Below are 26,538 nucleotides of genomic sequence, written 5' to 3'. Positions count from 1 at the left end.
ATTATATTGGCATACGGCTTTTGTTAGTGTTAGTGCTAGCACATTACAGTCCTAGTATGTCAACCAAGAGTCGTCATATTGAAAATGTCCAATGCATTTTCATCCTAAAATATGTTGTGCTACAAAAATGTTTCTGTGCCACTCATTTTTTCCATTTGGTAGCAGCAGTGCTACTAGTGAAGAAGCTAAGCGTACAGCTCTGATGGAGGAATTAAAGATGGAGGTTGTCATCTTCTCACCAGACGGAACATGCTGGTGCTTTGCAAACACCAGCCCCGCCCCTCGTGTCAGCCCCGCCTCCTGTGTCAGCCCTGCCTCCTGTGTCAGCCCCGCCTCCTGTGTCAGCCCCGCCTCCTGTGTCAGCCCCGCCGTGCCCACGGGACACGCAAGAGTACCACAAGGCTCTGGAGTTGGAACTGTGGAAGGAGAAGCAGGAGGATGACTTCAATGATCAGGTAAAGGCAGGAAGTACTCTTAATTCTTTCTTGACACGCTTCTTTCCTATCTTTGAAATGTTTCTTGCTTTGCATTGTTTGACGTGTGTGTGTGTGTGTGTGTGTGTGTGTGTGTGTGTGTGTGTGCGTGTGTGCGCGCACAGCTGAGGAGGAAGGAGTTGGTGCACATGCAGGCGCTGGCAGAAGAGTGGATGCGGCGTGATGGTGAGAGAGAGGCGTGTGCCAAGAAGAAGGTAGACCAAGTGGTTGTTGACACTGTGCATGATGTCACACACTGATCTCATGGAAGATGTCATCACTAGGAGATGGAGTGTGACCGTTTGGAAGAAAAACTTCAGTCAACATTAGTTGATCTGGAAAAAAAAGACAAAGAACTCACTGAAGACAAACTCAAGGTAACTCTCTTCTCTTTTTACTATTAATACTACAGAAGCAGTGAGTTGTGTAAATGCTAAATAAAAAGAGAATACAACAAATCCTTTTCAACTTGTATTCAATTGAATAGACTGCATCTTCACACTGACAAACTTTGTTCTTTTCTGCAAATATTAGCTCATTTGGAATTTGATGGTTGCAACATGTTGCAAAAAAAGCTGGCACAAGTGGCAAAAAAGAGTGAGAAAGTTGAGGAGTGCTCATCAAAGACTTATTGTGAACATCCCACAGGTGAACAGGCTAATTGGGAACAGGTGGGTGCCATGATTGGCTATAAAAGCAGCTTCCATGAAATGCTCACTCATTCACAAACAAAGACAGGGCGAGGGTCAGCACTTTGTCAACAAATGCCTGAGCAAGTTGTTTATGAACATTTCGCAAGCAGCCATTGCAAGGAATTTAGGGATTTCACCATCTACCATCTACGCTCCGTAATATCATTGAGAGAATGTGGAGAAATCACTGCAAGTAAGCCATGATATTACACACCTTCCATCCCTCAGGCATCAAAAAGCCACGTCAGTGTGTAAAGGATATCACCACATGGGCTCAGGAACACTTCATAAAACCACTGTCAGTAACTACAGTTGGTCGCTACATCCGTTAGTGCAAGTTAAAACTACTATGCAAAGCCACAGCAATTTATCAACAACACCCAGAAACGCTTCGCTGTGGTAGTCAGCATGTGTGATGGTATGGGGGTTCTAGGGTGAAAGTGTGGTAGTCAGCATGTGTGCTGGTATGGGGGTTCTAGGGTGAAAGTGTGGTAGTCAGCATGTGTGATGGTATGGGGGTTCTAGGGTGAAAGTGTGGTAGTCAGCATGTGTGATGGTATGGGGGTTCTAGGGTGAAAGTGTGGTAGTCAGCATGTGTGATGGTAGGGGGTTCTAGGGTGAAAGTGTGGTAGTCAGCATGTGTGATGGTATGGGGGTTCTAGGGTGAAAGTGTGGTAGTCAGCATGTGTGATGGTATGGGGGTTCTAGGGTGAAAGTGTAGAAGTTAGCATGTGTGATGGTATGGGGGTTCTAGGGTGAAAGTGTGGTAGTCAGCATGTGTGATGGTATGGGGGTTCTAGGGTGAAAGTGTGGTAGTCAGCATGTGTGATGGTATGGGGGTTCTAGGGTGAAAGTGTAGAAGTCAGCATGTGTGATGGTATGGGGGTTCTAGGGTGAAAGTGTAGAAGTCAGCATGTGTGATGGTATGGGGGTTCTAGGGTGACAGTGTGGTAGTCAGCATGTGTGATGGTATGGGGGTTCTAGGGTGAAAGTGTGGTAGTCAGCATGTGTGATGGTATGGGGGTTCTAGGGTGAAAGTGTAGAAGTCAGCATGTGTGATGGTATGGGGGTTCTAGGGTGAAAGTGTAGAAGTCAGCATGTGTGATGGTATGGGGGTTCTAGGGTGACAGTGTAGAAGTCAGCATGTGTGATGGTATGGGGGTTCTAGGGTGAAAGTGTAGAAGTCAGCATGTGTGATGGTATGGGGGTTCTAGGGTGAAAGTGTGGTAGTCAGCATGTGTGATGGTATGGGGGTTCTAGGGTGAAAGTGTGGTAGTCAGCATGTGTGATGGTATGGGGGTTCTAGGGTGAAAGTGTAGAAGTCAGCATGTGTGATGGTATGGGGGTTCTAGGGTGAAAGTGTGGTAGTCAGCATGTGTGATGGTATGGGGGTTCTAGGGTGAAAGTGTAGAAGTCAGCATGTGTGATGGTATGGGGGTTCTAGGGTGAAAGTGTGGTAGGCAGCATGTGTGATGGTATGGGGGTTCTAGGGTGAAAGTGTGGTAGTCAGCATGTGTGATGGTATGGGGGTTCTAGGGTGAAAGTGGTAGTCAGCATGTGTGATGGTATGGGGGTTCTAGGGTGAAAGTGTGGTAGTCAGCATGTGTGATGGTATGGGGGTTCTAGGGTGAAAGTGTGGTAGTCAGCATGTGTGATGGTATGGGGGTTCTAGGGTGAAAGTGTGGTAGTCAGCATGTGTGATGGTATGGGGGTTCTAGGGTGAAAGTGTGGTAGTCAGCATGTGTGATGGTATGGGGGTTCTAGGGTGAAAGTGTGGTAGTCAGCATGTGTGATGGTATGGGGGTTCTAGGGTGAAAGTGTGGTAGTCAGCATGTGTGATGGTATGGGGGTTCTAGGGTGAAAGTGTGGTAGTCAGCATGTGTGATGGTATGGGGGTTCTAGGGTGAAAGTGTGGTAGTCAGCATGTGTGATGGTATGGGGGTTCTAGGGTGAAAGTGTGGTAGTCAGCATGTGTGATGGTATGGGGGTTCTAGGGTGAAAGTGTAGAAGTCAGCATGTGTGATGGTATGGGGGTTCTAGGGTGAAAGTGTGGTAGTCAGCATGTGTGATGGTATGGGGGTTCTAGGGTGAAAGTGTGGTAGTCAGCATGTGTGATGGTATGGGGGTTCTAGGGTGAAAGTGTGGTAGTCAGCATGTGTGATGGTATGGGGGTTCTAGGGTGAAAGTGTGGTAGTCAGCATGTGTGATGGTATGGGGGTTCTAGGGTGAAAGTGTAGAAGTCAGCATGTGTGATGGTATGGGGGTTCTAGGGTGAAAGTGTGGTAGTCAGCATGTGTGATGGTATGGGGGTTCTAGGGTGAAAGTGTGGTAGTCAGCATGTGTGATGGTATGGGGGTTCTAGGGTGAAAGTGTGGTAGTCAGCATGTGTGATGGTATGGGGGTTCTAGGGTGAAAGTGTGGTAGTCAGCATGTGTGATGGTATGGGGGTTCTAGGGTGAAAGTGTGGTAGTCAGCATGTGTGATGGTATGGGGGTTCTAGGGTGAAAGTGTAGAAGTCAGCATGTGTGATGGTATGGGGGTTCTAGGCTAAAATATGAGTCAGGAGACTGTTGAACAACTTAAGCTGTACATCAAGCAAGAATGGGAAAGAATTCCACTTCAAAAATGTGTCTCCTCACTTCCCAAAGCTGCACTGAGTGTTGTTGAAAGGAAAGGCCATGTAACACACTGGTAAAAATGCCTTTTTTGACATGTGTTGCTGTCATTACATTCTAACCTCATCATTATTTGAGTTAGTCAGTGTGAAGATGAAATATCTTGTCTTTGCAGTCTATTCACTTGAATATAAGTTGAATGATAAATGATAAATGGGTTGTACTTGTGTAGCGCTTTTCTACCTTCAAGGTACTCAAAGCACTTTGACACTACTTCCACATTCACACACACATTCACACACTGATGGAGGGAGCTGCCATGCAAGGCGCCAACCAGCACCCATCAGGAGCAAGGGTGAAGTGTCTTGCTCAGGACACAACGGACGTGACGAGGTTGGTACTAGGTGGGATTGAACCAGGGACCCTCGGGTTGCGCACGGCCACTCTCCCACTGCGCCACGCTGCCCCCTAGTTGAAAAGGATTTGTTGTATTCTCTTTTTATTTACCATTTACACAACCTGACTACTTCACTGGCTTTGTAGTTTGTACTATTACTACCATTACTAATACTATTATTACTACTACTAGTAATTGTACTATTATTACTAAATAAATACATGATAAATGGGTTGTACTTGTATAGCGCTTTTCTACCTTCAAGGTACTCAAACTTCCACATTCACACACACATTCACACACTGATGGAGGGAGCTGCCATGCAAGGCATTAACCAGCACCCATCAGGAGCAAGGGTGAAGTGTCTTGCTCAGGACACAACGGACGTGACGAGGTTGGTACTAGGTGGGGATTGAACCAGCGACCCTCGGGTTACTACTATTATTATTGCCATTACTACTACTACTTTTACTTCTATTACTACCAATATTACTACTACTACTATAATTACCACTGCTACTTTTGCCACTATTTCTGCCATTATTACTACAAGTACTTCTATTACTACTACTACTACTTTTACTACTATTACTACAATTATTACTGCTACTATCATTACTAGTATGACTATTACTACCATTACTACTATAATTACTACTACTTTTACAACTATTACTACCATTATTACTACTACTGTCACTACAACTACTTTTACTACTATTACTACCATTATTACTACTACTTGTAGTAGTACCTCTACTATTACTATTACTTTTACTACTATTATTACTACTTCTTTTACTACTACTATTACTACATTATTACTAATATTACTGTCATTGCTACTACTACTACTTTTACTACCACGACTAGTACTGCTACTATTAATGTCATTATTACTTTTACTACTCTTAATACTACTACTTCTACTCATACTGTCATTATTACTACTACATTTATTATCATATCATTACGTATACTACTACTATTACTATCATAATTACTACTACTTGTATGACTTCTATAACTACCATTATTACTACTGTTATTTCTGCCATCATTACTACTATTATTACTTCTGTGAATACTTCTACTTTTACTACTACTACCATTCTCACTACTATTAATACTACTGTGATTACTTCTACTTTTACTACTGCTACTACTACTACTTTTACCATTATTACTACCATTATTACTACTACTTGTAGTAGTACCTCTACTATTACTACAACTTGTAGTAGTACCTCTACTATTACTACTACTACTACTTTTACTACTACATTTTATACTACTACTATTACTACATTATTACTAATATTACTGTCATTACTACTACTACTTTTACTACCATTACGACTACTACTGCTACCATTACTGTCATTATTACTTTTACTACTCTTAATACTAGTACTTCTACTATTACTGTCATTATTACTACTACATTTACTACCATTAGAATAGAAGTAGAATAGAATAGAAAGTACTTTATTGATCCCTGGGGAAAATTCAGCACCACAGTTGGCTCACAATAATAATAATAAATAATTTATGACATATATTATATATATACAATATATAATATATGAATAATATAAATATATTCTACATTTAAGTGCAGTCAAGGAACATATGCATTATACAGTCTGATGGCTGTCGCTATGAAGGACCTCCTGTGTGGTTCCGTGTTACATTTAGGGAGTCTGAGCCTTCCACTGAACGTGCTCATTCTCTACGCAAGGTTGGAGTGTAGTGGGTGGGAGGTGTTGTCCATAATGGGAGGTGTTGTCCATAATGGGAGGTGTTGTCCATAATGGGAGGTGTTGTCCATAATGGGAGGTGTTGTCCATAATGGGAGGTGCTGTCCATAATGGGAGGTGTTGTCCATAATGGGAGGTGTTGTCCATAATGGGAGGTGTTGTCCATAATGGGAGGTGTTGTCCATAATGGGAGGTGTTGTCCATAATGGGAGGTGTTGTCCATAATGGGAGGTGTTGTCCATAATGGGAGGTGCTGTCCATAATGGGAGGTGTTGTCCATAATGGGAGGTGTTGTCCATAATGGGAGGTGTTGTCCATAATGGGAGGTGTTGTCCATAATGGGAGGTGTTGTCCATAATGGGAAGTGTTGTCCATAATGGGAAGTGTTGTCCATAATGGGAGGTGTTGTCCATAATGGGAAGTGTTGTCCATAATGGGAGGTGTTGTCCATAATGGGAGGTGTTGTCCATAATGGGAAGTGTTGTCCATAATGGGAGGTGTTGTCCATAATGGGAGGTGTTGTCCATAATGGGAGGTGTTGTCCATAATGGGAGGTGTTGTCCATAATGGGAAGTGTTGTCCATAATGGGAGGTGTTGTCCATAATGGGAGGTGTTGTCCATAATGGGAAGTGTTGTCCATAATGGGAAGTGTTGTCCATAATGGGAGGTGTTGTCCATAATGGGAGGTGTTGTCCATAATGGGAGGTGCTGTCCATAATGGGAGGTGTTGTCCATAATGGGAGGTGTTGTCCATAATGGGAGGTGTTGTCCATAATGGGAGGTGTTGTCCATAATGGGAGGTGTTGTCCATAATGGGAAGTGTTGTCCATAATGGGAAGTGTTGTCCATAATGGGAGGTGTTGTCCATAATGGGAAGTGTTGTCCATAATGGGAGGTGTTGTCCATAATGGGAGGTGTTGTCCATAATGGGAGGTGTTGTCCATAATGGGAGGTGTTGTCCATAATGGGAAGTGTTGTCCATAATGGGAGGTGTTGTCCATAATGGGAGGTGTTGTCCATAATGGGAAGTGTTGTCCATAATGGGAGGTGTTGTCCATAATGGGAGGTGTTGTCCATAATGGGAGGTGTTGTCCATAATGGGAGGTGTTGTCCATAATGGGAAGTGTTGTCCATAATGGGAGGTGTTGTCCATAATGGGAGGTGTTGTCCATAATGGGAAGTGTTGTCCATAATGGGAAGTGTTGTCCATAATGGGAGGTGTTGTCCATAATGGGAAGTGTTGTCCATAATGGGAAGTGTTGTCCATAATGGGAGGTGTTGTCCATAATGGGAAGTGTTGTCCATAATGGGAGGTGTTGTCCATAATGGGAGGTGTTGTCCATAATGGGAAGTGTTGTCCATAATGGGAGGTGTTGTCTATAATGGGATGTTGTCCATAATGGGAGGTGTTGTCCATAATGGGAGGTGTTGTCCATAATGGGAAGTGTTGTCCATAATGGGAGGTGTTGTCCATAATGGGAGGTGTTGTCCATAATGGGAAGTGTTGTCCATAATGGGAGGTGTTGTCCATAATGGGAGGTGTTGTCCATAAGGGGAGGTGTTGTCCATAATGGGAAGTGTTGTCCATAATGGGAAGTGTTGTCCATAATGGGAAGTGTTGTCCATAATGGGAGGTGTTGTCCATAATGGGAGGTGTTGTCCATAATGGGAGGTTGTCCATAATGGGAGGTGTTGTCCATAATGGGAAGTGTTGTCCATAATGGGAGGTGTTGTCCAACATGGGAGGTGTTGTCCATAATGGGTGGTGTTGTCCATAATGGGAGGTGTTGTCCATAATGGGAAGTGTTGTCCATAATGGGAGGTGTTGTCCATAATGGGAGGTGTTGTCCATAATGGGAGGTGTTGTCCATAATGGGAGGTGTTGTCCATAATGGGAGGTGTTGTCCATAATGGGAGGTGTTGTCCATAATGGGAGGTGCTGTCCATAATGGGAGGTGTTGTCCATAATGGGAGGTGTTGTCCATAATGGGAGGTGTTGTCCATAATGGGAGGTGTTGTCCATAATGGGAGGTGTTGTCCATAATGGGAAGTGTTGTCCATAATGGGAAGTGTTGTCCATAATGGGAGGTGTTGTCCATAATGGGAAGTGTTGTCCATAATGGGAGGTGTTGTCCATAATGGGAGGTGTTGTCCATAATGGGAAGTGTTGTCCATAATGGGAGGTGTTGTCCATAATGGGAGGTGTTGTCCATAATGGGAGGTGTTGTCCATAATGGGAGGTGTTGTCCATAATGGGAAGTGTTGTCCATAATGGGAGGTGTTGTCCATAATGGGAGGTGTTGTCCATAATGGGAAGTGTTGTCCATAATGGGAGGTGTTGTCCATAATGGGAGGTGTTGTCCATAATGGGAAGTGTTGTCCATAATGGGAAGTGTTGTCCATAATGGGAGGTGTTGTCCATAATGGGAGGTGTTGTCCATAATGGGAAGTGTTGTCCATAATGGGAGGTGTTGTCTATAATGGGATGTTGTCCATAATGGGAGGTGTTGTCCATAATGGGAGGTGTTGTCCATAATGGGAAGTGTTGTCCATAATGGGAGGTGTTGTCCATAATGGGAGGTGTTGTCCATAATGGGAAGTGTTGTCCATAATGGGAGGTGTTGTCCATAATGGGAGGTGTTGTCCATAAGGGGAGGTGTTGTCCATAATGGGAAGTGTTGTCCATAATGGGAAGTGTTGTCCATAATGGGAGGTGTTGTCCATAATGGGAGGTTGTCCATAATGGGAGGTGTTGTCCATAATGGGAAGTGTTGTCCATAATGGGAGGTGTTGTCCAACATGGGAGGTGTTGTCCATAATGGGTGGTGTTGTCCATAATGGGAGGTGTTGTCCATAATGGGAAGTGTTGTCCATAATGGGAGGTGTTGTCCATAATGGGAGGTGTTGTCCATAATGGGAGGTGTTGTCCATAATGGGAGGTGTTGTCCATAATGGGAGGTGTTGTCCATAATGGGAAGTGTTGTCCATAATGGGAAGTGTTGTCCATAATGGGAGGTGTTGTCCATAATGGGAGGTGTTGTCCATAATGGGAAGTGTTGTCCATAATGGGAGGTGTTGTCCATAATGGGAGGTGTTGTCCATAATGGGAAGTGTTGTCCATAATGGGAGGTGTTGTCCATAATGGGAGGTGTTGTCCATAATGGGAAGTGTTGTCCATAATGGGAGGTGTTGTCCATAATGGGAAGTGTTGTCCATAATGGGAGGTGTTGTCCATAATGGGAGGTGTTGTCCATAATGGGAAGTGTTGTCCATAATGGGAGGTGTTGTCCATAATGGGAGGTGTTGTCCATAATGGGAAGTGTTGTCCATAATGGGAAGTGTTGTCCAACATGGGAGGTGTTGTCCATAATGGGTGGTGTTGTCCATAATGGGAGGTGTTGTCCATAATGGGAAGTGTTGTCCATAATGGGAGGTGTTGTCCATAATGGGAGGTGTTGTCCATAATGGGAGGTGTTGTCCATAATGGGAGGTGTTGTCCATAATGGCTAGGAGTTTTGCTAGACTTCTCCTCTCTGACACCACAGCCTGAGAGTTACTGGCCTTCTCTACCAGCTTGTCCAGTCTGCATGTGTCCCTCACTCTCAGCCCGCTGCCCCAGCAGGCCACGGCGTACAAGAAGGCGCCCGCCACCACCGACTCGTAGAACATCTTCAACACCTTTGTAGAGACGTTGAAGGATCCTGGCCTCCTGAGGAAGTAGAGGCGGCTCTGTCCCTTCTTCTAGAGGACCTCAGCGTCTTTTGACCCATTCAGCTTGTTGTCCATGTGTACTCCCAGCTATTTATAATCCTCAACCATGTCCACATCCACCCCCCTGATGGAAACAGGGGTCGCCGGAGTACTCCTCCTCCTTCCCAGGTCCACAACCAGCTCCTTGGTCTTGGTCACATTGAGCTGGAGGTGGTTCTTTCCACACCATGTGACAAAGTCCTCCACCAGTGCCCTGTATTCCTCATCATCACCATCCTCAATACACCCCACTATCGCAGAGTCATCAGAAAACTTCTGAAGGTGGCAGGACTCTGACTGATGGTGTAAATGGGTGGTGTAAATGGTGAAGAGGAAGGGGGAGAGGACTGTACCCTGCGGGGCCCCAGCCAGGTGTTGCTGAGCAGCCTGTCAGACACACAGTCCTGCAGTCTGTCAGTCAGGTCATCTACAAGCCAGGACACCAAGGGGGCCTCCACCTGCATCCTCTCCAACTTCACAGCCAGTAGCCCAGGCCGGATGGTATTGAAAGCACTGGAGAAGTCCAAAAACATGACCCTCACACTGCTTGCAGGCTTGTCCAGGTGGGTGTGGGCTGGCTTCAGCAGGTAGATGACTGTGTCCTCCACTCCCAGTCCTGGCTGGTAGGCCAATTGGAGTGGGTCTAGGTGGGTCTTGACTGTAGGGTGGAGTTGTTCAAGGACCAACCTCTCCATGGTCTTCATGATATGGGAGGTTACTTCTACTACTACTATTACTATCATAATTACTACTACTTGTATGACTACTATTACTACCATTATTACTACTACTTGTATGACTACTATTACTACCATTATTACTACTACTTGTATGACTACTATTACTACCATTATTACTACTCCTTGTATGACTACTATTACTACCATTATTACTACTACTATTTCTGCCATCATTACTACAATTATTACTACTGTGAAAACTTTTACTAATACTATTACTACCATTCTCAGTACTATTATTACTACTGTGATTACGTCTACTTTTACTATTACTACCATTCTTACTACTGCTATTACTACTGTTTATATGACCACTATCTACTGCTATTGTTGTCACTACCAGCACTTCTACTGCAAGTACTACTACTACTCAGTCTACTAATCCTAGTCCTTGTATTAACGGTTGAGTGATGTTGTGTCAGACCCAAAGGATGCAGTATTTCTACCCCTCGTGCAAGTACTACTACTACTCAGTCTACTACACTAGTCCTTGTATTAACGGTTGAGTGATGTTGTGTCAGACCCAAAGGATGCAGTATTTCTACCCCTCGTGCAAGTACTACTACTACTCAGTCTACTACACTAGTCCTTGTATTAACGGTTGAGTGATGTTGTGTCAGACCCAAAGGATGCAGTATTTCTACCCCTCGTGCAAGTACTACTACTACTCAGTCTACTACACTAGTCCTTGTATTAACGGTTGAGTGATGTTGTGTCAGACCCAAAGGATGCAGTATTTCTACCCCTCGTGCAAGTACTACTACTTCTCAGTCTACTACACTAGTCCTTGTATTAACGGTTGAGTGATGTTGTGTCAGACCCAAAGGATGCAGCGAGACCTTCTGGCCGAGCACAAGCTGAGCCAGCAGGAGCTTGAAGAGAAGAGCAGGAGGTTGCAGCTGGAATGCGACCACCGGGTGGCGCTGGAGAAAGACAAAGTGCGACTGATGGAGGACGAGCGAGCGCGGCTCCTCAAGCAGGTAGGCCACGCCTCCAACATGTCTGCCAGATGAAGTAGTGAACACCAGTGTGTGGCAGTTGTCAGACGCAGAGAACCGCATCAGACTTCAGGAGAAAGAGTTCCAGAAGTACAAAGAACAACAAAATGTCAGACCCGAAGTACGTCTGCAGTCTGAGATCAACATCCTGACTCTGGAGAAGGTAAAGTACCAAAGTAGAAGCAACATGTCACAGTGTCACCATGTTGTACCAAAGTAGAAGCAACATATCACAGTGTCACCATGTTGTACCAAAGTAGAAGCAACATTTCACAGTGTCACCATGTTGTACCAAAGTAGAAGCAACATATCACAGTGTCACCATGTTGTACCAAAGTACACCTTCTTGCAGAAGCAACATATCACAGTGTCACCATGTTGTACCAAAGTACACCTTCTTGCAGAAGCAACATACCACTGTGTCACCATGTTGTACCAAAGTACACCTTCTTGCAGATGCAACATATCACAGTGTCACCATGTTGTACCAAAGTACACCTTCTTGCAGAAGCAACATATCACAGTGTCACCATGTTGTACCAAAGTACACCTTCTTGCAGAAGCAACATATCACAGTGTCACCATGTTGTACCAAAGTACACCTTCTTGCAGAAGCAACATATCACAGTGTCACCATGTTGTACCAAAGTAGAAGCAACATATCACAGTGTCACCATGTTGTACCAAAGTACACCTTCTTGCAGAAGCAACATATCACAGTGTCACCATGTTGTACCAAAGTACACCTTCTTGCAGAAGCAACATACCACTGTGTCACCATGTTGTACCAAAGTACACCTTCTTGCAGATGCAACATATCACAGTGTCACCATGTTGTACCAAAGTACACCTTCTTGCAGAAGCAACATATCACAGTGTCACCATGTTGTACCAAAGTACACCTTCTTGCAGAAGCAACATATCACAGTGTCACCATGTTGTACCAAAGTACACCTTCTTGCAGAAGCAACATATCACAGTGTCACCATGTTGTACCAAAGTACACCTTCTTGCAGATGCAACATATCACAGTGTCACCATGTTGTACCAAAGTACACCTTCTTGCAGATGCAACATATCACAGTGTCACCATGTTGTACCAAAGTACACCTTCTTGCAGAAGCAACATATCACACTGTCACCATGTTGTACCAAAGTACACCTTCTTGCAGGAGCAACATACCACAGTGTCACCATGTTGTACCAAAGTACACCTTCTTGCAGGAGCAACATATCACAGTGTCACCATGTTGTACCAAAGTACACCTTCTTGCAGGAGCAACATATCACAGTGTCACCATGTTGTACCAAAGTACACCTTCTTGCAGGAGCAACACATCACAGTGTCACCATGTTGTACCAAAGTAGAAGCAACATATCACAGTGTCACCATGTTGTACCAAAGTACACCTTCTTGCAGAAGCAACATATCACAGTGTCACCATGTTGTACCAAAGTACACCTTCTTGCAGAAGCAACATATCACACTGTCACCATGTTGTACCAAAGTACACCTTCTTGCAGGAGCAACACATCACAGTGTCACCATGTTGTACCAAAGTACACCTTCTTGCAGATGCAACACATCACAGTGTCACCATGTTGTACCAAAGTACACCTTCTTGCAGAAGCAACACATCACAGTGTCACCATGTTGTACCAAAGTACACCTTCTTGCAGAAGCAACATATCACAGTGTCACCATGTTGTACCAAAGTACACCTTCTTGCAGAAGCAACATATCACAGTGTCACCATGTTGTACCAAAGTATACCTTCTTGCAGAAGCAACATATCACAGTGTCACCATGTTGTACCAAAGTACACCTTCTTGCAGATGCAACATATCACAGTGTCACCATGTTGTACCAAAGTACACCTTCTTGCAGATGCAACATATCACAGTGTCACCATGTTGTACCAAAGTACACCTTCTTGCAGATGCAACATATCACAGTGTCACCATGTTGTACCAAAGTACACCTTCTTGCAGATGCAACATATCACAGTGTCACCATGTTGTACCAAAGTACACCTTCTTGCAGAAGCAACATATCACAGTGTCACCATGTTGTACCAAAGTACACCTTCTTGCAGAAGCAACATACCACTGTGTCACCATGTTGTACCAAAGTACACCTTCTTGCAGATGCAACATATCACAGTGTCACCATGTTGTACCAAAGTACACCTTCTTGCAGAAGCAACATATCACAGTGTCACCATGTTGTACCAAAGTACACCTTCTTGCAGATGCAACATATCACAGTGTCACCATGTTGTACCAAAGTACACCTTCTTGCAGATGCAACATATCACAGTGTCACCATGTTGTACCAAAGTACACCTTCTTGCAGATGCAACATATCACAGTGTCACCATGTTGTACCAAAGTACACCTTCTTGCAGAAGCAACATATCACAGTGTCACCATGTTGTACCAAAGTACACCTTCTTGCAGAAGCAACATATCACAGTGTCACCATGTTGTACCAAAGTATACCTTCTTGCAGAAGCAACACATCACAGTGTCACCATGTTGTACCAAAGTACACCTTCTTGCAGAAGCAACATATCACAGTGTCACCATGTTGTACCAAAGTACACCTTCTTGCAGAAGCAACATATCACAGTGTCACCATGTTGTACCAAAGTACACCTTCTTGCAGAAGCAACATATCACAGTGTCACCATGTTGTACCAAAGTACACCTTCTTGCAGAAGCAACATACCACTGTGTCACCATGTTGTACCAAAGTACACCTTCTTGCAGATGCAACATATCACAGTGTCACCATGTTGTACCAAAGTACACCTTCTTGCAGAAGCAACATATCACAGTGTCACCATGTTGTACCAAAGTACACCTTCTTGCAGATGCAACATATCACAGTGTCACCATGTTGTACCAAAGTACACCTTCTTGCAGATGCAACATATCACAGTGTCACCATGTTGTACCAAAGTACACCTTCTTGCAGATGCAACATATCACAGTGTCACCATGTTGTACCAAAGTACACCTTCTTGCAGAAGCAACATATCACAGTGTCACCATGTTGTACCAAAGTACACCTTCTTGCAGAAGCAACATATCACAGTGTCACCATGTTGTACCAAAGTACACCTTCTTGCAGAAGCAACATATCACAGTGTCACCATGTTGTACCAAAGTACACCTTCTTGCAGAAGCAACACATCACAGTGTCACCATGTTGTACCAAAGTACACCTTCTTGCAGAAGCAACATATCACAGTGTCACCATGTTGTACCAAAGTACACCTTGCAGAAGCAACATATCACAGTGTCACCATGTTGTACCAAAGTACACCTTCTTGCAGATGCAACATATCACAGTGTCACCATGTTGTACCAAAGTACACCTTCTTGCAGATGCAACATATCACAGTGTCACCATGTTGTACCAAAGTACACCTTCTTGCAGAAGCAACATATCACAGTGTCACCATGTTGTACCAAAGTACACCTTCTTGCAGAAGCAACATATCACAGTGTCACCATGTTGTACCAAAGTATACCTTCTTGCAGAAGCAACACATCACAGTGTCACCATGTTGTACCAAAGTACACCTTCTTGCAGAAGCAACATATCACAGTGTCACCATGTTGTACCAAAGTACACCTTCTTGCAGATGCAACATATCACAGTGTCACCATGTTGTACCAAAGTACACCTTCTTGCAGATGCAACATATCACAGTGTCACCATGTTGTACCAAAGTACACCTTCTTGCAGATGCAACATATCACAGTGTCACCATGTTGTACCAAAGTACACCTTCTTGCAGATGCAACATATCACAGTGTCACCATGTTGTACCAAAGTACACCTTCTTGCAGAAGCAACACATCACAGTGTCACCATGTTGTACCAAAGTACACCTTCTTGCAGAAGCAACATATCACAGTGTCACCATGTTGTACCAAAGTACACCTTGCAGAAGCAACATATCACAGTGTCACCATGTTGTACCAAAGTACACCTTCTTGCAGATGCAACATATCACAGTGTCACCATGTTGTACCAAAGTACACCTTCTTGCAGATGCAACATATCACAGTGTCACCATGTTGTACCAAAGTACACCTTCTTGCAGATGCAACATATCACAGTGTCACCATGTTGTACCAAAGTATACCTTCTTGCAGAAGCAACATATCGCATTGTCACCATGTTGTACCAAAGTACACCTTCTTGCAGAAGCAACATATCACAGTGTCACCATGTTGTACCAAAGTATACCTTCTTGCAGAAGCAACATATCGCATTGTCACCATGTTGTTGAAGGTGGAGTTGGAGAGGAAGTTGGAGTCCACCACCAAGTCCAAACTTCACTACAAGCAGCAGTGGGGCCGCGCCCTCAAAGAACTTGCACGTTTTAAAGAGGTACTTACTCTAGTACTACTACTCACGCTACTTCGATGTACAACTTGACTTCCCTTCTTTGTCCTTGCTATGCAGTATTACTTTGCTACTAGGTGTGTAGCCATCTATTCATTTATATTACTAAGATTCAACTCACACACTCCCATATTTCATGATTTGAACTTTAAAACTTTACTAGATACACCAAAGACCTTTTCTTCTCAAATATTGTTCACAAATCGGTCTAAATCTGTGTTAGTGAGCATTTCTTCTTAGCCAAGATAATCCCTCCCACGTCCCAGGCGTGACATATCAAGATTCTGATTAAGCAGCATGATTAGGCTGCCACAAGAAAAGGCCACTCTGAAATGTGCAGTTGTATCATAAGTTTTGAGGGAGTGTGCAGTTGACACGCAGACTGCAGGAATGTCCACCAGAGCTGTTGCCCGTGAATTTTATGTCCATTTCTATACCATAAGCCGTCTCCAACGGCGTTTCAGAGAATTTGGCAGTACATCCAACTGGCCTCACAACCGCAGACCATGTGTTAGCACACCAGCCTAGGACCCAGCCACCCGGACAGGTGCTGCAACAATTGTTTTGCAGAACCAAAGAATTTCTGCACGAACTGAGAAACTGTCTCAGGGAAGCTCATCTGCGTGCTCGTGGTCCTCATCGGTGTCTCCACCTGACTGCAGTTTGTCCTTGTAATCCACCTGAGTGGGCCAGTGCTCACCTTCCATGGCGTCTGGCATGTTGGAGACCACCTTCTCCTCACGGATGAATCCCACTTCTCACTTTTCAGGGCAGATGGCAGACATAGTGTTTGGGAGGGCGGTTTGCTGATGTCAGTGTTGCGAATGGAGTGACCATGGTGGGGTGAGGTTATGGTATGGTCAGGTGTATGTTATGGTATGGTCAGGTGTATGTTATGGTATGGTCAGGTGTATGTTATGGTATGGTCAGGTGTATGTTATGGTATGGTCAGGTGTATGTTATGGTATGGTCAGGTGTATGTTATGGTATGGTCAGGTGTATGTTATGGTACGGTCAGGTGTATGTTATGGTACGGTCAGGTGTATGTTATGGTATGGTCAGGTGTATGTTATGGTATGGTCAGGTGTATGTTATGGTATGGTCAGGTGTATGTTATGGTATGGTCAGGTGTATGTTATGGTATGGTCAGGTGTATGTTATGGTATGGTCAGGTGTATGTTATGGTACGGTCAGGTGTATGTTATGGTATGGTCAGGTGTATGTTATGGTATGGTCAGGTGTATGTTATGGTATGGTCAGGTGTATGTTATGGTATGGTCAGGTGTATGTTATGGTATGGTCAGGTGTATGTTATGGTACAGGCAGGTGTATGTTATGGTACAGGCAGGTGTATGTTATGGTACAGGCAGGTGTATGTTATGGTACAGGCAGGTGTATGTTATGGTATGGTCAGGTGTATGTTATGGTACGGTCAGGTGTATGTTATGGTACAGGCAGGTGTATGTTATGGTATGGTCAGGTGTATGTTATGGTACAGGCAGGTGTATGTTATGGTATGGTCAGGTGTATGTTATGGTACAGGCAGGTGTATGTTATGGTATGGTCAGGTGTATGTTATGGTACAGGCAGGTGTATGTTATGGTACGGTCAGGTGTATGTTATGGTACAGGCAGGTGTATGTTATGGTATGGTCAGGTGTATGTTATGGTACAGGCAGGTGTATGTTATGGTACAGGCAGGTGTATGTTATGGTACAGGCAGGTGTATGTTATGGTATGGTCAGGTGTATGTTATGGTACGGTCAGGTGTATGTTATGGTACAGGCAGGTGTATGTTATGGTACGGTCAGGTGTATGTTATGGTACAGTCAGGTGTATGTAATGGACAACAAGTACATTGTACTGATGACATTTTGAAAGCACAAAGATAGTTTGATGAGCTCTTGAATCCCATTGTTGTGCTATTTGGCCCCGCCCATCAGCTCATGTTGCAGCATGACATTGCACGGCCCAAGGTTGCAAACATCTGTGCACAATTCCTGGAAGATGAAAACATCCCACTTCTTGCACACTCAGCAGATAGTCAAACTTGTACTTCTTGGACTTCAACTCATGAAAGATGGCAGCAAAAAGTAGTGTTGCTTTTCCAATTTTGTTCAGTATACATCCTTCTGTGCTCGTCTACTAACTCTATATCTGTCTGTCTGTATATGTATGTTTGTTGTTTCTTTTGATTGAAACTTTTATTAGTAGATTGCACAGTACAGTACATATTATTAGTAGATTGCACAGTACAGTACATATTCTGTACAATTGACCACTAAATGGTAACACCCCAATAAGTTTTTCAACTTGTTTAAGTCGGGGTCCACGTTAATCAATTCATGGTACAAATATATACTATCAACATAATACAGTCATCACACAAGTTAATCATCATAGTATATACATTGAATTATTTACAATCCGGGGGTGGGATGAGGAGCTTTGGTTGATATCAGAACTTCAGTCATCAACAATTGCATCAACAGAGAAATGTGGACATTGAAAGAGTGTAGGTCTTATTTAGTAGGATATGTACAGCCAGCAGAGAACATAGTGAGTTCACATAGCATAAGAACAAGTAAATACATTAGAAGTACATTTGATTATTTACATTAGGTTATTTACAATCCGGGGAGATGGGATGTGAATGGAGGAGGGTATTAGTAAAAGGTGGAAGTTGCCTGAAGGTGTTTTAGAGCGCTTTTGAAGGAGGATAGAGATGCACTTACTTTTATACCTGTTGGGAGTGCATTCCACATTACTTTTATACCTGTTGGGAGTACATTCCACATTACTTTTATACCTGTTGGGAGTACATTCCACATTACTTTTATACCTGTTGGGAGTACATTCCACATTACTTTTATACCTGTTGGGAGTGCATTCCACATTACTTTTATACCTGTTGGGAGTGCATTCCACATTACTTTTATACCTGTTGGGAGTACATTCCACATTACTTTTACACCTGTTGGGAGTACATTCCACATTACTTTTATACCTGTTGGGAGTACATTCCACATTACTTTTATACCTGTTGGGAGTACATTCCACATTACTTTTATACCTGTTGGGAGTGCATTCCACATTACTTTTATACCTGTTGGGAGTACATTCCACATTACTTTTACACCTGTTGGGAGTACATTCCACATTACTTTTACACCTGTTGGGAGTACATTCCACATTACTTTTATACCTGTTGGGAGTACATTCCACATTACTTTTATACCTGTTGGGAGTACATTCCACATTACTTTTACACCTGTTGGGAGTACATTCCACATTACTTTTATACCTGTTGGGAGTACATTCCACATTACTTTTATACCTGTTGGGAGTACATTCCACATTACTTTTATACCTGTTGGGAGTACATTCCACATTACTTTTATACCTGTTGGGAGTACATTCCACATTACTTTTATACCTGTTGGGAGTACATTCCACATTACTTTTATACCTGTTGGGAGTACATTCCACATTACTTTTATACCTGTTGGGAGTACATTCCACATTACTTTTATACCTGTTGGGAGTACATTCCACATTACTTTTATACCTGTCTGGAGTACATTCCACATTACTTTTATACCTGTTGGGAGTGCATTCCACATTACTTTTATACCTGTTGGGAGTACATTCCACATTACTTTTACACCTGTTGGGAGTACATTCCACATTACTTTTATACCTGTTGGGAGTACATTCCACATTACTTTTATACCTGTTGGGAGTACATTCCACATTACTTTTATACCTGTTGGGAGTACATTCCACATTACTTTTATACCTGTTGGGAGTACATTCCACATTACTTTTATACCTGTTGGGAGTAGATTCCACATTACTTTTATACCTGTTGGGAGTACATTCCACATTACTTTTATACCTGTTGGGAGTACATTCCACATTACTTTTATACCTGTTGGGAGTACATTCCACATTACTTTTATACCTGTCTGGAGTACATTCCACATTACTTTTATACCTGTTGGGAGTGTATTCCACATTACTTTTATACCTGTTGGGAGTGTATTCCACATTACTTTTATACCTGTTGGGAGTGTATTCCACATTACTTTTATACCTGTTGGGAGTACATTCCACATTACTTTTATACCTGTTGGGAGTACATTCCACATTACTTTTATACCTGTTGGGAGTACATTCCACATTACTTTTATACCTGTCTGGAGTACATTCCACATTACTTTTATACCTGTTGGGAGTGTATTCCACATTACTTTTATACCTGTTGGGAGTGTATTCCACATTGATGTGGCATAGAAAGAGAATGAGTTAAAGGCCTACTGAAATGAGATGTTCTTATTTAAACGGGGATAGCAGCTCCATTCTATGTGTCATACTTCATCATTTCGCGATATTGCCATATTTCTGCTGAAAGGATTTAGTAGAGAACATCGAGGATAAAGTTGGCAACTGCAGAAAAGCCCTGCCTGTAGTGGAAGTAGCAGACGATGATGTCACAAGTGTGATGACTCCTCACATATTCACATTGATTTTAATGGGAGCCTCCAACAAAAAAGCTATTCGGACCAAGAAAACGACAATTTCCCCAATAATTTGAGCGAGGATGAAAGATTTGTGTTTGAGGATATTGATAGTGACGGACTAGAAAAAAAAATAAAACAAGTTAAAAAAAAAACGCGATTGCAATCGCGTTGCATTGAGACGGATTTATATGTTTTTAGAGACATTTACTAGGATTTATCTTTCTATTGTGTTGCTAGTGTTTTAGTGAGTTTAGCAGTACCTGATAGTCGGAGGTGTGTCCACAGCCGGGTGTTGACGCCAGTGTCTCAGGGAAGTCGACAACAGCTTTATGGGCGGCACAAGCTTGGCTGATATCCAGTAAGAAGTGACTTTTTAACCACAATTTTCTGACCGAAACCTGCTGGTTGACATTTGGTTGAGATCTATGTTCGCTCTGATCCATAGTAAAGTTTCACCTCCGTGAATTTTAAACAAGGAATCACCGTGTGTTTGTGTGGCTAAAGGCTAAAGCTTCCCAACTCCGTCTTTCTACTTTGACTTCTCCAATATTAATTGAACAAATTGCAAAAGATTCAGCAACACAGATGTCCAAAATACTGTGTAATTATGTCATTAGTGAAGTGAAGTGAAGTGAATTATATTTATATAGCGCTTTTCTCTAGTGACTCAAAGCGCTTTACATAGTGAAACCCAATATCTAAGTTACATTTAAACCAGTGTGGGTGGCACTGGGAGCAGGTGGGTAAAGTGTCTTGCCCAAGGACACAACGGCAGTGACTAGGATGGCGGAAGTGGGAATCGAACCTGCAACCCTCAAGTTGCTGGCACGGCCACTCTACCAACCGAGCTATACCGTATAAAAGCAGATGACTTTTAGCTGTGTGTGTGTGCAGCGCTCATATTCATAACAGTCCGTGACGTCACGTGTACACGTCATCTTTATGCGACGTTTTCAAGAAAAAAGTCCCGGGAAATTTAAAATTGCAATTTAGTAAAGTAAAGCGGGCGTATTGTCATGTGTTGCAAAGTTAATATTTCATCATTGATATATAAACTATCAGACTGCGTGGTGGCTAGTAGTGGCTTTCAGTAGGACTTTAAGACCTTTGTTAGAGGGGAATCTGGGTTGAACGTGGTTTGTGGAGCTCCCCCTGGTGTTGTGGTTATGGCGGTCATTTACGTTCAGGAAGTAGTTTGACATGTACTTGGGTATCAGGGAGGTGTAGCGGATTTTATAGACTAGGCTCAGTGCAAGTTGTTTGACTCTGTCCTCCACCCTGAGCCAGCCCACTTTGGAGAAGTGGGTTGGAGTGAGGTGTGATCTGGGGTGGAGGTCTAAAAGTAACTGGACTAGCTTATTCTGGGATGTTTGGAGTCTAGATTTGAGGGTTTTGGAGGTGCTGGGGTACCAGGAGGTGCAAGCGTAATGGAAGAAGGGTTGACTGAGAGTTCCCGCTAGAATCCTCAAGGTGCTTTTGTTGACCAGAGAGGAGATTTTGTAGAGGAATCTCTTTCTTTGGTTGACCTTTTTGATGACCTTGGTTGCCATTTTATCACATGAAAGATTAGCTTCTAGAGATGGAAGCTAGGTAGGTGATCTCATCCTTCCTGGTGATAACAATGTCACCCACTTTTATAGTCAAGTCACTGACCTTCTTAAGTTTGATGTGGGACCCAAATAGGATGGATTCCCTTTTACTTAAGTGTATGGATAGTTTGTTGTCGGCGAGCCTGGTGCAAATATTGAGGAGTTCAGCACTGAGGATTTGTTCCACCTGTGACTTGTCCTTACCGGATACCGGTATAGATATATATATATACATGTTTGTGTATATATATATATGCAGTATGTATATATATGTGTGTATATATATATATATATATATATATATATAAATACATACCGCATATATAAATACACACGTGTATATACATATATATATTTATATATATATATACACATGTGTGTATATATACACGTGTGTGTATATATATATGCAGTATGTATATATGTGTGTATGTATATATATATATATATATATATATATATTTATGTTTGTATTTATATATATGTATGTATATATATATACATACATGTGTGTGTATATATATATGCAGTATGTATATATATGTGTGTATATATATGTGTGTGTGTATATATGTGTATATATATATATATATGTTTGTATATATATATATATATGTTTGTATATATACATATATAAATGTATGTATCTATATATGTGTATGTATGTATATATGTGTATGTATATATATATATATAATATATATATATATATATATAATGTATGCATGTACAGTGGGGTAAAAAAGTATTTAGTCAGCCAGCGATTGTGCAAGTTCTCCCACTTCAAATGATGACAGAGGTCTGTCATTTTCATCATAGGTACACTTCAACTGGGAGAGACAGAATGTGAAAACAAAATCCAGGAATTCACACTGTAGAAATTTTAAATAATTTATTTGTAAAAAATAAGTATTTGGTGACTTCAAACAAGGAAGATCTCTGGCTCTCACAGACCTGTAACTTCTTCTTTAAGAAGCTCTTCTGTCCTCCACTCGTTACCTGTATTAATGGCACCTGTTTGAACTCGTTATCTGTATAAAAGACACCTGTCCACAGCCTCAAACAGTCAGACTCCAAACTCCACTATGGCCAAGACCAAAGAGCGGTCGAAGGACACCAGGAAAATAATTGTAGACCTGTACCAGACTGGGAAGAGTGAATCTACAATAGGCAAGCAGCTTGCTGTGAAAAAATCAACTGTGGGAGCAATTATCAGAAAATGGAAGACATACAAGACCACTGATAGTCTCCCTCGATCTGGGGCTCCACGCAAGATCTCATCCCGTGGGGTCAAAATGATCATGAGAACAGTGAGCAAAAATCCCAGAACCACAGGGGGGACCTGGTGAATGACCTGCAGAGAGCTGGGACCAAAGTAACAAAGGTTACCATCAGTAACACACTACGCCGACAGGGAATCAAATCCTTCAGTGCCAGACGTGCCCCCCTGCTTAAGCCAGTGCATGTCCAGGCCCGTCTGAAGTTTGCCAGAGAGCACATGGATGATACAGCAGAGGATTGGGAGAATGTCATGTGGTCACATGAAACCAAAATAGAACTTTTTGGTATAAACTCAACTGGTGGTGTTTGGAGGAAGAAGAATACTGAGTTGCATCCCAAGAACACCATACCTACTGTGAAGCATGGGGTTGGAAACATCATGCTTTGGGGCTGTTTTTCTGCTAAGGGGACAGGACGATTGGTCCGTGTTAAGGAAAGAATGAATGGGGCCATGTATCTGTGAGAGCTTTGAAGATGAAACGTGGCTGGGTCTTCCAGCATGACAATGATCCCAAACACCGCCGGGGCAACAAAGGAGTGGCCTAGCCAGTCTCCAGACCTCAACCCCATAGAAAATCTGTGGAGGGAGTTGAAAGTCTGTGTTGCTCGGCGACGGCCCCAAAACATCATCGCTCTCAAGAAGATCTGCATGGAGGAATGGTCCAAAATACCAGCTACTGGGTGTGCACACCTGGTAAAGACCTACAGTAATCCTTTGATCTCTGTTATTGCCAACAAAGGTTTTGTTACAAAGTATTGTTGAATTTTTGTTATTGACCAAATACTTATTTTCCACCATCATTTACAAATAAATTCTTTAAAATTCCTACAATGTGAATTCCTGGATTTTTTCCCCCATTCTGTCTCTCCCAGTTGAAGTGTACCTAGGATGAAAATGACACACCTCTGTCATCATTTGAAGTGGGAGAACTTGCACAATCGCTGGCTGACTAAATACTTTCTTGCCCTACTGTACATTTATTTATATCAATCAATGTTTACTTATATAGCCCTAAATCACTAGTGTCTCAAAGGGCTGCACAAACCACTACGACATCCTCGGTAGGCCCACATAAGGGCAAGGAAAAACTCACACCCAGTGGGACGTCGGTGACAATGATGACTATGAGAACCTTGGAGAGGACCAAAGCAATGGATGTGGAGCGGGTCTAACATGATACTGTGAAAGTTCAATCCATAATGGATCCAACACAGTCGCGAGAGTCCAGTCCAAAGAGGATCCATATATATATATATACATATATATATATATATATATATGATAGATAGTACTTTATTGATTCCTTCAGGAAAATTAAAATACCTGACCTCCTAACACTGCAAGGTAATAGTACTGCTAGTACACATGATGTAGTATTGGAAGTAGTCAGGTGGTTAGCACCCACTTTATATAGTGCATTGAGTGTACACTTAGAAGATAGTATCTACTTCATGTAGTGTGCACTTGCTAGCACACGCTGTATGGCGTGACGTCATCACATGACATCATACTTGCTAGCACACGCTGTATGGTGTGACGTCATCACATGACATCATACTTGCTAGCACACGCTGTATGGCGTGACGTCATCACATGACATCATACTTGCTAGCACACGCTGTATGGCGTGACGTCATCACATGACATCATACTTGCTAGCACACGCTGTATGGCGTGACGTCATCACATGACATCATACTTGCTAGCACACGCTGTATGGTGTGACGTCATCACATGACATCATACTTGCTAGCACACGCTGTATGGTGTGACGTCATCACATGACATCATACTTGCTAGCACACGCTGTATGGCGTGACGTCATCACATGACATCATACTTGCTAGCACACGCTGTATGGTGTGACGTCATCACATCACATCATACTTGCTAGCACACGCTGTATGGCGTGACGTCATCACATGACATCATACTTGCTAGCACACGCTGTATGGTGTGACGTCATCACATGACATCATACTTGCTAGCACACGCTGTATGGCGTGACGTCATCACATGACATCATACTTGCTAGCACACGCTGTATGGTGTGACGTCATCACATCACATCATACTTGCTAGCACACGCTGTATGGTGTGACGTCATCACATGACATCATACTTGCTAGCACACGCTGTATGGTGTGACGTCATCACATGACATCATACTTGCTAGCACACGCTGTATGGTGTGACGTCATCACATGACATCATACTTGCTAGCACACGCTGTATGGCGTGACGTCATCACATGACATCATACTTGCTAGCACACGCTGTATGGCGTGACGTCATCACATGACATCATACTTGCTAGCACACGCTGTATGGCGTGACGTCATCACATGACATCATACTTGCTAGCACACGCTGTATGGTGTGACGTCATCACATGACATCATACTTGCTAGCACACGCTGTATGGTGTGACGTCATCACATGACATCATACTTGCTAGCACACACTGTATGGCGTGACGTCATCACATGACATCATACTTGCTAGCACACGCTGTATGGTGTGACGTCATCACATGACATCATACTTGCTAGCACACGCTGTATGGCGTGACGTCATCACATGACATCATACTTGCTAGCACACGCTGTATGGTGTGACGTCATCACATCACATCATACTTGCTAGCACACGCTGTATGGTGTGACGTCATCACATGACATCATACTTGCTAGCACACGCTGTATGGTGTGACGTCATCACATGACATCATACTTGCTAGCACACGCTGTATGGCGTGACGTCATCACATGACATCATACTTGCTAGCACACGCTGTATGGTGTGACGTCATCACATGACATCATACTTTGCAGTGAGTGTTGTTGCAGTAGCAATGAGCCACATGGTGCTGGCTGATCAGTGTGCACGTGATCCATGTCACTGTGAGTGTGCACATGATCTGTGTGTGTGCACGTGATCTGTGTGAGTGTGCACATGATCTGTGTGAGTGTGCACATGATCTGTGTGAGTGTGCACGTGATCTGTGTGAATGTGCACGTGATCCATGTCACTGTGAGTGTGCACATGATCTGTGTGAGTGTGCACGTGATCCATGTCACTGTGAGTGTGCACGTGATCTGTGTGAGTGTGCACGTGATCTGTGTGAGTGTGCACGTGATCTGTGTGAGTGTGCATGTGATCTGTGTGAGTGTGCACGTGATCTGTGAGTGTGCACATGATCTGTGTGTGTGCACGTGATCTGTGTGAGTGTGCACGTGATCTGTGAGTGTGCACATGATCTGTGTGTGTGCACGTGATCTGTGTGAGTGTGCACG

At 43.1% G+C, this 26,538-nt stretch overlaps 1 protein-coding gene across 1 annotated transcript in view; it reads left to right on the top strand.

Annotated features, from left to right (window-relative positions):
* Positions 1-26,538, top strand: part of cep120 (centrosomal protein 120) — a 47,990-nt gene that overhangs the window by 20,447 nt on the left and 1,005 nt on the right. Inside the window, 6 exon segments of the mRNA XM_061888251.1 lie at positions 243-455; positions 599-688; positions 758-850; positions 11,247-11,408; positions 11,467-11,589; positions 15,736-15,834. Coding sequence (XP_061744235.1) covers positions 243-455; positions 599-688; positions 758-850; positions 11,247-11,408; positions 11,467-11,589; positions 15,736-15,834 — 780 coding nt within the window.

Source organism: Nerophis ophidion, linkage group LG01, assembly GCF_033978795.1.
Source record: "Nerophis ophidion isolate RoL-2023_Sa linkage group LG01, RoL_Noph_v1.0, whole genome shotgun sequence".
Classification (NCBI taxonomy): domain Eukaryota; kingdom Metazoa; phylum Chordata; class Actinopteri; order Syngnathiformes; family Syngnathidae; genus Nerophis; species Nerophis ophidion.
This window is presented reverse-complemented; position numbering and strand designations above follow the sequence as displayed.